The sequence below is a fragment of the Myxine glutinosa genome, chromosome 12, assembly GCF_964187855.1.
Source record: "Myxine glutinosa chromosome 12, kmMyxGlut1.1, whole genome shotgun sequence".
NCBI classification, from domain to species: Eukaryota; Metazoa; Chordata; class Myxini; order Myxiniformes; family Myxinidae; genus Myxine; species Myxine glutinosa.
In genome coordinates, this window is record NC_136272.1 from 3860364 (window position 1) to 3873094 (window position 12731).

General features: G+C 40.5%; 1 protein-coding gene across 1 annotated transcript in view; it reads left to right on the plus strand.

Annotated features, from left to right (window-relative positions):
• LOC137437288 (gamma-aminobutyric acid type B receptor subunit 2-like) overlaps window positions 1–12731 on the plus strand; it is a 915845-nt gene that overhangs the window by 305759 nt on the left and 597355 nt on the right. The window contains exon 4 of the mRNA XM_078766430.1: window positions 1229–1327. Coding sequence (XP_078622556.1) covers window positions 1229–1327 — 99 coding nt within the window. The remainder of the gene's footprint in view (window positions 1–1228; window positions 1328–12731) is intronic.

Genomic DNA, 12731 nt, shown 5'->3' on the forward strand with positions numbered 1-12731 from the left:
CCTGTGGTTGCACTCGAACACGTATTTAGATCATTTATATGGTAAAATCGCATGATCTCTCTAACTTTATCCATTTAGCGATTATTTTTTTTGGCATCCATATTGTGTTGGACGATACAGGTATCCATATTATGATGTGCAATGAAGGCTGCTGGGTAAATAATTCATGTCGTTTACAAATGTGATGTGTAAACTGGTGTTATTTCTTTTCATTGACCCAACATGTTTTCATCACAAAAGTGAGGGCTACTAACCTTTATTTTCCAGGACACCTCTCAGTTTCATAATGACTTCGGCTTTTTGAAGGATGAAAAGGTAGAATAGTATCATACCTTGGCAGTGGTATCATATTTGGTAATGATATCACAGAAACCTCATGATCCCTTTTTCCTGGTGGCATGTGCTTTATTTCTTTATCATTTTCGGTTTTTATCATTTTTTTTTTTTGATTTCTTATACAAGTCACCTTTTGTTATGCTTCCTGTTTAACTGCAATATCAAATAACTAGCCCAATCCACGAAGGCATTTGATGAATACCTTTTTCAGCATTGTCTGAAAAGAACAACAGATGTTTTGCAGAAACTTCTGTTGGGAAGGCCTTGCAGTTGTGTGGCGGAGCTTGGGGTACACCATGGCCTACCTATCAAATGTACTGTGGATTTTATAGCTTCCTGTTCCCTCGTTGCCTCCTCATATTTCACCATCGCCATGTCCATTTTGGTTCCTGTCAACCTCCTGTTTTCTAATCGCTCTCATTTTATCGCCATCTGCCATTTCTACTTCCCATATTTCTGCATTTATTTCTCTTACGGCACTTAGTCTCTTCATGCAATTTGATCAAACTGCTTTTGACATTAGATAATGTGTCGGAATTGGTGTAGTGAGCCTCAATTAAAGAGTCATTGTGCCACAGAGCTACTAGCTATAACACAGGTGTTTGTTATTCTAGGACATCAACGCTTCCTCACTACCTCCTTCCTGCCTCACCACATGACCATTGACCTCCTTCCTAAAATTATTTTTGACTTTCCAGTTTGAACAACCTCACCAATCACACCCTCCCAGCCAATCCTTCTTCCGCACATCCCATCCCAAATGTAATCAACCCCCTAATTGCCATTACATGGTTATTTAATTATTCCCAGCAACTCCCGAGCAATTCTTAATGAGCTTGTTCTGCCTAAGAAACGCAAGTTGAGGGTGAACAAATGACTGGCCATGCCGCAGGTGCACAACGACCTCACGGGAGAGCTTGAACGAGCGAGCATTGCTATCAACACCCAGAGCTTCTCCAACGATCCTTGCACCAATGTCAGGAAACTCAAGGTGAGCAACAGTTGTCCTCGGTCTTTTGGGCCTTCGTCTTCCTTTATTACCTGAATCCTTTGTGCTGATGATGACGTTGATGTGATTTTGCTTTTTCCTTCAAGTTGTGTAATAATTGTAATGTGAATGTCGACACACTGGGTTGTCTACACGGTAAATAAGAGCAATACCGGTGGATGTTGTTTAATGGTCTGCACTCATGAAGGAGTTCAGCTTTCCCAGATTGAACCGTCCAATGAAATGTCATGATGGGTAAATGACAATGTGATGTCACAATGACCTGTGGACAAATGAAACACACAAAATCCATGGAATTTGGCCACAGCTCTTCAAAAAAATCTTTACAATGTTGATGGTTCGTGGAGAAGCGTGTGCACGTTGTTCATGGGGGTAGGAGGGAGCTATGGAGAGGCAGGCGTTAGTTACGGTACTATTTTTAAGCTCTAACTATTGAGGTAAATTGTGTTGTCTGAGGACATTTTCAACGTGTATTGAGTGATTGTGGTTAGGCTTCAGTTATCCATTGCTGCATTGATGGAGTGACAACACTGTCCATAATTAGTGTATACTTAGGTGACGTTGTTCTGGTTCATGTTGCTATGTTTTTGAAACCAGACAGGCCAGGTAAGTGAGCATGCACTCGCATTGGAAAGGCACATGGGCTGGGAACGACCATTTTGTTGTGGTGGGACGCATGGAGAAGAAGGGCAGACTCAGAGGCTTTTTGGCAGCCCCAGTGCATGATTTGCTGATACTCGGGACGAGCCCAGGATGATTTGGCAATGCCGTCCATCATCCATGTTCTCAGCCCATTATTTTCTGATACTCGGGACGAGCCCAGGATGGTTTGGCAATGCCGTCCATCCATGTTCTCAGGCCATGATTGGCTTGCGCGTCACCTCTGCGGAGTTGTTCTACTTTCTTAGCAGAGTCGGAGAAAAGGTTTAAAACTCAGAGGTAGGGGGAGCAGTTTCCTCAATGCTGTTGGGAGGTTAGCTGAGACAGCACCTGTGACCTTGCCTACATGATACGTCTCTGTTTGGGCTCATCTTCGGCTGCTCTATGCTCACTCCTGTAGAGCTCTCCTGCCCGCCAGGCCCCTCCGACAGTCATGTATCTGTTCCGGGCTGCGACCCACTGCATACCGACATAGGCCAGCGTTAAGCCCCTCACTTGTCTGGTTTCTGGTGTGTGTGCGGTAGATTTATGTGGCACCTGGGTAGGGTGTGGAATTGCTGATGGTGATCATTGTGTAATTAATTATATTGGGTTATTTTTATGCCTGATGTGAAGGTTTAACTTGCCACTGTCATTTGTCCCATCCTGATCTTTATACAGGGTGTTCAAAAGTAACCTGAACAAATTTGTTTGTTAAAATTGTTGCGGTTTTGAGATTGTAAATATGACATCATTAAAGGTTAAAGGGTTGCCCCCCCATAGTTAGTCCACAAGCAACACGTAGGCCCACTTAGAATTAGTTATGTCATTGTATGTGTAAGAGAAGGCCATTTCCCTAGTAATATCTGCGTTGTGTAAAGAAATGAGCTTAGGTCCTTTTCATTTTGCGGCCACCCTCTAATTACATCTATGGGCAAACTCGATCCCGTGCCCCATTTTGGCTGATCCCTCCGTGTGTGGCGCTTTGGCTACCAGCAGCGTTCGCTGCCCTTAGTTCGCTCGAACTAGTCAAATGACACGAGGTAGGCCTGGAAAGAGGGAGGAGCGCGGGGTCGGGGTGTGGCCGAGTCGAGCAGCACGTCAGAGGCGGTGTGGTAAGGGCTCCCAGCCAACCAGGGCCCGGAGGGCATGGCGTGATAGGGCGTGGTAAGGGCGCATCTGGCAAGTTCCAGAGAGTTCGCTGGGCAGGGCGATATAAGCCTTTGCACAAAGCCCTTGAGCAGAACTTGCAAGGACTCGCATGCATACGGAGTTATGAGAAGGGAGAGGCAGGCGCTCGAGTTGAGAGAGAACTGTGTTGGAGAGAACTGATCTGGAGCACTCGTGTGAGGAGAACTCAGAGGACCGGTGTGCACACGACAGCTTGATTGAGAAGCGCATAGTGAACTATTCACTTATTACGTATGCGGCCGCAGCCGCAAGTGTAACCGCCAAAGCCAGCCCTACCGTTCGCCCTGTAATAATCCCGTGTGTGGAAACGACACGCGGAGAGCTCCTGCCGCCTGTTTCATCTGCTTCACGGTGCGAGTTGGGGACCGGTGAGCGAGCCGCCTGGATGCCATCCCTGGACGTGCTGACCTGGTCAACTGCAAACCACGTATGAGTGTGTCTGAGAGTGAACAGGCCCATTTGTCCAGGGATAAGTATAAGACTGTTTAAGGCTGCACTGTGTTTTCTTCTTCTTCTGATTATTGTACAAAGTGTAAATAAATCGTGTTATTCCTTTCTTCCAAATTCGACAGTTTCAGTGATTTCCTCCATTGGGTAAGCATGGCACGATTACAAACCGCTTGGATCGGGTTTAGTCATTGATAACGGCTCGGGTCACGGGTTCGCTACCGCTCGGCATATCCACCAACACCCGTGATTCGGGTGGGGCATATTTCCTTGTTTCTGGGCAGCGTTAGTACTTAGGTAATAGCGAATTCTTAGTCCTAAAACCCTATTTAACACTGTCCGGGAAGGACGTCATAGGTCCCGGGTCCCGTCGGCTAGTCAAAGACAAGGGGACTAATCCCCCCTTGGTAAGGGGAAAAGGCCGGCGCTGAGATCCGCAACAATATATTTAGTGCCACAAATGATACAACGACACCCTTTATTTTATATGACACAGAAACTCATAAGGTTTTCTATATTTTCATGTCTGGTGCTTTAATGAAAAAGAAAATGGCGACTCCACAGGAGAAGGCTCAGTACGTCGAATGGTCTATCAAGACGAGATCCGACACGCAAGTTCATCGTAATTTCTGTACAAGGTATGGTAGGAATCCTCCATCGTGGACTCGTATCAGAGTGTGGTACAAGAGGTTTAAGGAGACAGGAAGTTGTCAGCAACAGAAAAGTACCAGTCGACCAATCACAAGTGCAGCAGACGTTGAACAAGTGTGTAAATCATTTCAACAAAGTCCCAGAAATCCAGATAACTAGGACTAAGAACCACTACTGTACACAGGATTTGCATCAAGAGAACTGGGACTACCAACCACCACTGTACACAGGATTTGCATCCAGATAACAGGGACTACCAACCACCACTGTACACAGGATTTGCATCCAGAGAACTGGGAATACCAACCACCACTGTACCCAGGATTTGCATCCAGAGAACTGGGACTACAAGCCACCACTGTACACAGGATTTGCATCCAGAGAACTGGGAATACCAACCACCACTGTACACAGGATTTGCATCCAGAGAACTGGGACTACCAACCACCACTGTACACAGGATTTGCATCCAGAGAACTGGGACTACCAACCATTACTGTACACAGGATTTGCATCCAGAGAACTGGGACTACCAACCACCACTGTACACAGGATTTGCATCCAGGGAACTGGGACAACCAGCCACCACTGTACACAGGATTTGCATCCAGAGAACTGGGACTACCAACCACCACTGTACACAGGATTTGAATCCAGAGAACTGGGACTACCAACCACCACTGTACACAGGATTTGAATCCAGAGACGGACCCAAATTCAGGGTGTTTGCATTGGAAATGCTCATTCACATAAAGGATGACGAAGATTACCTGAAAACGGTAATTTTAACATGTGAAGCTTGCCTTCAGTTATCGGGGAAGGTCAACTGGCACAATGCGAGGATCTGGGGCTCTGAAAACCCCACGTGGCCATTGAACACATACGCGACAGTCCAAAAGTCAATGCGTGGTGTGGCCTTCTCCATGACTGCTTGGTGGGTCCGTTTTTATTTGCTGAGGATACAGTGACCTCAACAACTTACATGAACATGTTGGAAGGATTCGCCTTTCCACAGATCGAAGACCTGGAACCTGATATAATTTTTCAATAGGACGGCGCTCCCCCTCATTGGGCCTCAGTCCTAAATGAAAAATTTTCAAGTCGCTGGATTGGCCGAGATAGACCAAGCACCTGGTCGCTCCTGGGAGATCGATTGGCTGTCTCTGTGCCGCAGGCTTGTTCAGAGAACTCTCTGGGGCTATACAACAACAACAACAACAACAACAACAATTGCACCCACATCGCCTTATCCTTTTTTTTTTTGGAATATTCATTCTTTATCTTTAGTAATTGATTTTCTGTTACTTTATTTTCCCTTTTCCTTCTCTTCCTTTTCCTCTTTCCTTTCCTCTCACAAGCTTTTATTTTCTTAAAACGTTAAATTTTACATTTCAATCATGGTGGACTCAAGACATAATGATCTTTCCCAGTTGTCCAACCGGCCATCCTAAGATGTCAGCACATCACAAACTACCTTTTGATAGTTTTATTATTTTATTGTATTTTTTTACTCCCAGCTGACACCAGCGATTTTGGAAGGCTATATAATCTCGAAGATTCCATTGCAGCTTTGACCACAAGTTATCCATCACAGATGACATCCAACTGGACGGCTATCCTTGTCCATCGGTCGAGGGATTTAGGTGCCCGAAGCGGATGTGTCAAACACACCGGATGCTTCCTTACACCTGCGGCCTCTGTGGCCGACACCGTCATTTGGAAGTTACAATGGTCGACACGTAAAATAATCGATCACTGTTGTTCCAGATTTCATTGGCAGGATGCAATGGTTATCCATGCAAGGAATCATTTTCAATGTACAGAGTTTTTGGAATGTTAACTGTGCTGTTCGTCAAACCGTCATTCCCATAAATAAATAAATAAATAAATGCTCAGGTATATTTGTTCAGTTTTTCCTTGGTACATGAGGGTGCCGATGGAAGATTCGCGAAGACAACGACACGTTGTGCATTTGTCCAGTGTGTCCGACTTGATCTGTGATCCTGATGCTGCAGTTAAATCATTAAGATGATAAGATGCTATCCTGAGTGTGACCATTAGCATTGCTCGAGTTACGTTAGCCTCACCTGGACAGTGCCTCCTCTGCCAAAGGAAATCATCCATATTGCATTGCTGACCTCATGTTAATGTGTCTTGTTACTGGAGCTCGTTTTTTGACTGAGTGCGCAACACGTTTTTATCTTGTAATGGATGGAGTTGTGTGCGGAATCATATTCGAGTCCTTGAGCCTAATGCCGGTCAATGTTCGGTCGAACTCTGCGTGCCAAATGTGCATTTCACGGATGGTTCTGTCAATGATGGACGATTCTCAAATCATGTCTGGGATCTATTTTCACCTCATGGAGAACCAGCATCACCGAGGTTGGACTTCATACGCCGAAGATGGATCATTCGGTCTTAAATAGGCGCACACACCCGGGTTACCGCTCCACTCCCTCTCCACACCCTTTCCCGAATAAATACAGCTTCTTCTTCTTCAGAGCAGTTTCCCTATATACAGTAAATATCCTCCCAATATATCAATATTACGTGCAATGTTTCACTTTTAACTTCTTCTAACCTTTGAACATTCTTCTTTATCTTCATGTCTGTTCCAGTCTGTCTCACCCTCGGCTTCACCGCCATATTCAATCTCTTGCCTCAGTTATATTGCTCGTTACCATTCTTACTTTTACTTTTCAATGGAAATGATACACTTTATACACCTTGTCGAACTGTTCCTTCAATTATAACATGTTCCATTGTCTCTAGTCAGCCACATGTTAACATTTCCCAGTCTATTTTGCCTAACCCTGTCATTATTTCATCAAAACCGAACTTTCCAATCTCTAACTCCTACCTTACTATCAATAACATTTCCCAGTCTATTTTGCCTAATCCTGTCTTTATTTCATTAAACCGAACTTTCCAATCTCTAACTCCTACCTTACTATCAATAACATTTCCCAGTCTATTTTGCCTAACCCTGTCATTATTTCATCAAAACCGAACTTTCCAATCTCTAACTCCTACCTTACTATCAATAACATTTCCCAGTCTATTTTGCCTAATCCTGTCATTATTTCATCAAAACCGAACTTTCCAATCTCTAACTCCTACCTTACTATCAATAACATTTCCCAGTCTATTTTGCCTAATCCTGTCATTATTTCATTAAACCGAACTTTCCAATCTCTAACTCCTACCTTACTATCAATAACATTTCCCAGTCTATTTTGCCTAATCCTGTCATTATTTCATCAAAACCGAACTTTCCAATCTCTAACTCCTACCTTACTATCAATAACATTTCCCAGTCTATTTTGCCTAACCCTGTCACTATTTCATTAAACCGAACTTTCCAATCTCTAACTCCTACCTTACTATCAATAACATTTCCCAGTCTATTTTGCCTAACCCTGTCTTTATTTCATTAAACCGAACTTTCCAATCTCTAACTCCTACCTTACTATCAATAACATTTCCCAGTCTATTTTGCCTAACCCTGTCACTATTTCATTAAACCGAACTTTCCAATCTCTAACTCCTACCTTACTATCAATAACATTTCCCAGTCTATTTTGCCTAATCCTGTCTTTATTTCATTAAAGCGAACTTTCCAATCTCTAACTCCTACCTTACTATCAATAACATTTCCCAGTCTATTTTGCCTAATCCTGTCTTTATTTCATTAAAGCGAACTTTCCGATCTCTAACTCCTACCTTACTATCAATAACATTTCCCAGTCTATTTTGCCTAATCCTGTCATTATTTCATCAAAACCTAACTTTCCAATCTCTAACTCCTACCTTACTATCAATAACATTTCCCAGTCTATTTTGCCTAATCCTGTCACTATTTCATTAAACCGAACTTTCCAATCTCTAACTCCTACCTTACTATCAATAACATTTCCCAGTCTATTTTGCCTAATCCTGTCTTTATTTCATCAAAACCGAACTTTCCAATCTCTAACTCCTACCTTACTATCAATAACATTTCCCAGTCTATTTTGCCTAATCCTGTCATTATTTCATCAAAACCGAACTTTCCAATCTCTAACTCCTACCTTACTATCAATAACATTTCCCAGTCTATTTTGCCTAATCCTGTCATTATTTCATCAAAACCGAACTTTCCAATCTCTAACTCCTACCTTACTGTCAATAACATTTCCCAGTCTATTTTGCCTAATCCTGTCACTATTTCATTAAACCGAACTTTCCAATCTCTAACTCCTACCTTACTATCAATAACATTTCCCAGTCTATTTTGCCTAACCCTGTCATTATTTCATCAAAACCGAACTTTCCAATCTCTAACTCCTACCTTACTATCAATAACATTTCCCAGTCTATTTTGCCTAACCCTGTCATTATTTCATTAAACCGAACTTTCCAATCTCTAACTCCTACCTTACTATCAATAACATTTCCCAGTCTATTTTGCCTAATCCTGTCATTATTTCATCAAAACCGAACTTTCCAATCTCTAACTCCTACCTTACTATCAATAACATTTCCCAGTCTATTTTGCCTAACCCTGTCATTATTTCATCAAAACCGAACTTTCCAATCTCTAACTCCTACCTTACTATCAATAACATTTCCCAGTCTATTTTGCCTAATCCTGTCATTATTTCATCAAAACCGAACTTTCCAATCTCTAACTCCTACCTTACTATCAATAACATTTCCCAGACTATTTTGCCTAATCCTGTCATTATTTCATCAAAACCGAACTTTCCAATCTCTAACTCCTACCTTACTATCAATAACATTTCCCAGTCTATTTTGCCTAACCCTGTCATTATTTCATCAAAACCGAACTTTCCAATCTCTAACTCCTACCTTACTATCAATAACATTTCCCAGTCTATTTTGCCTAACCCTGTCTTTATTTCATTAAACCGAACTTTCCAATCTCTAACTCCTACCTTACTATCAATAACATTTCCCAGTCTATTTTGCCTAATCCTGTCTTTATTTCATTAAAGCGAACTTTCCAATCTCTAACTCCTACCTTACTATCAATAACATTTCCCAGTCTATTTTGCCTAATCCTGTCTTTATTTCATTAAAGCGAACTTTCCAATCTCTAACTCCTACCTTACTATCAATAACATTTCCCAGTCTATTTTGCCTAATCCTGTCATTATTTCATCAAAACCGAACTTTCCAATCTCTAACTCCTACCTTACTATCAATAACATTTCCCAGTCTATTTTGCCTAATCCTGTCATTATTTCATCAAAACCGAACTTTCCAATCTCTAACTCCTACCTTACTATCAATAACATTTCCCAGTCTATTTTGCCTAATCCTGTCATTATTTCATTAAACCTAACTTTCCAATCTCTAACTCCTACCTTACTATCAATAACATTTCCCAGTCTATTTTGCCTAATCCTGTCATTATTTCATCAAAACCGAACTTTCCAATCTCTAACTCCTACCTTACTATCAATAACATTTCCCAGTCTATTTTGCCTAACCCTGTCATTATTTCATTAAACCGAACTTTCCAATCTCTAACTCCTACCTTACTATCAATAACATTTCCCAGTCTATTTTGCCTAATCCTGTCATTATTTCATCAAAACCGAACTTTCCAATCTCTAACTCCTACCTTACTATCAATAACATTTCCCAGTCTATTTTGCCTAACCCTGTCACTATTTCATTAAACCGAACTTTCCAATCTCTAACTCCTACCTTACTATCAATAACATTTCCCAGTCTATTTTGCCTAACCCTGTCTTTATTTCATTAAACCGAACTTTCCAATCTCTAACTCCTACCTTACTATCAATAACATTTCCCAGTCTATTTTGCCTAATCCTGTCTTTATTTCATTAAAGCGAACTTTCCAATCTCTAACTCCTACCTTACTATCAATAACATTTCCCAGTCTATTTTGCCTAATCCTGTCTTTATTTCATTAAAGCGAACTTTCCGATCTCTAACTCCTACCTTACTATCAATAACATTTCCCAGTCTATTTTGCCTAATCCTGTCACTATTTCATTTAACCGAACTTTCCAATCTCTAACTCCTACCTTACTATCAATAACATTTCCCAGTCTATTTTGCCTAATCCTGTCATTATTTCATCAAAACCTAACTTTCCAATCTCTAACTCCTACCTTACTATCAATAACATTTCCCAGTCTATTTTGCCTAATCCTGTCACTATTTCATTAAACCGAACTTTCCAATCTCTAACTCCTACCTTACTATCAATAACATTTCCCAGTCTATTTTGCCTAACCCTGTCATTATTTCATTAAACCGAACTTTCCAATCTCTAACTCCTACCTTACTATCAATAACATTTCCCAGTCTATTTTGCCTAATCCTGTCTTTATTTCATCAAAACCGAACTTTCCAATCTCTAACTCCTACCTTACTATCAATAACATTTCCCAGTCTATTTTGCCTAACCCTGTCATTATTTCATCAAAACCGAACTTTCCAATCTCTAACTCCTACCTTACTGTCAATAACATTTCCCAGTCTATTTTGCCTAATCCTGTCACTATTTCATTAAACCGAACTTTCCAATCTCTAACTCCTACCTTACTATCAATAACATTTCCCAGTCTATTTTGCCTAACCCTGTCATTATTTCATCAAAACCGAACTTTCCAATCTCTAACTCCTACCTTACTATCAATAACATTTCCCAGTCTATTTTGCCTAACCCTGTCATTATTTCATTAAACCGAACTTTCCAATCTCTAACTCCTACCTTACTATCAATAACATTTCCCAGTCTATTTTGCCTAATCCTGTCTTTATTTCATCAAAACCGAACTTTCCAATCTCTAACTCCTACCTTACTATCAATAACATTTCCCAGTCTATTTTGCCTAACCCTGTCATTATTTCATCAAAACCTAACTTTCCAATCTCTAACTCCTACCTTACTATCAATAACATTTCCCAGTCTATTTTGCCTAATCCTGTCATTATTTCATCAAAACCGAACTTTCCAATCTCTAACTCCTACCTTACTATCAATAACATTTCCCAGTCTATTTTGCCTAATCCTGTCATTATTTCATCAAAACCGAACTTTCCAATCTCTAACTCCGACCTTACTATCAATAACATTTCCCAGTCTATTTTGCCTAACCCTGTCATTATTTCATTAAACCGAACTTTCCAATCTCTAACTCCTACCTTACTATCAATAACATTTCCCAGTCTATTTTGCCTAATCCTGTCTTTATTTCATCAAAACCGAACTTTCCAATCTCTAACTCCTACCTTACTATCAATAACATTTCCCAGTCTATTTTGCCTAATCCTGTCATTATTTCATTAAACCGAACTTTCCAATCTCTAACTCCTACCTTACTATCAATAACATTTCCCAGTCTATTTTGCCTAACCCTGTCATTATTTCATTAAACCGAACTTTCCAATCTCTAACTCCTACCTTACTATCAATAACATTTCCCAGTCTATTTTGCCTAACCCTGTCATTATTTCATTAAAACCGAACTTTCCAATCTCTAACTCCTACCTTACTATCAATAACATTTCCCAGTCTATTTTGCCTAACCCTGTCACTATTTCATTAAACCGAACTTTCCAATCTCTAACTCCTACCTTACTATCAATAACATTTCCCAGTCTATTTTGCCTAATCCTGTCTTTATTTCATCAAAACCTAACTTTCCAATCTCTAACTCCTACCTTACTGTCAATAACATTTCCCAGTCTATTTTGCCTAATCCTGTCTTTATTTCATTAAACCGAACTTTCCAATCTCTAACTCCTACCTTACTATCAATAACATTTCCCAGTCTATTTTGCCTAACCCTGTCATTATTTCATTAAAACCGAACTTTCCAATCTCTAACTCCTACCTTACTATCAATAACATTTCCCAGTCTATTTTGCCTAATCCTGTCTTTATTTCATCAAAACCTAACTTTCCAATCTCTAACTCCTACCTTACTGTCAATAACATTTCCCAGTCTATTTTGCCTAATCCTGTCTTTATTTCATTAAACCGAACTTTCCAATCTCTAACTCCTACCTTACTATCAATAACATTTCCCAGTCTATTTTGCCTAACCCTGTCATTATTTCATCAAAACCGAACTTTCCAATCTCTAACTCCTACATTACTATCAATAACATTTCCCAGTCTATTTTGCCTAACCCTGTCACTATTTCATTAAACCTAACTTTCCAATCTCTAACTCCTACCTTACTATCAATAACATTTCCCAGTCTATTTTGCCTAACCCTGTCACTATTTCATCAAAACCGAACTTTCCAATCTCTAACTCCTACCTTACTATCAATAACATTTCCCAGTCTATTTTGCCTAATCCTGTCTTTATTTCATTAAACCGAACTTTCCAATCTCTAACTCCTACCTTACTATCAATAACATTTCCCAGTCTATTTTGCCTAACCCTGTCACTATTTCATTAAACCT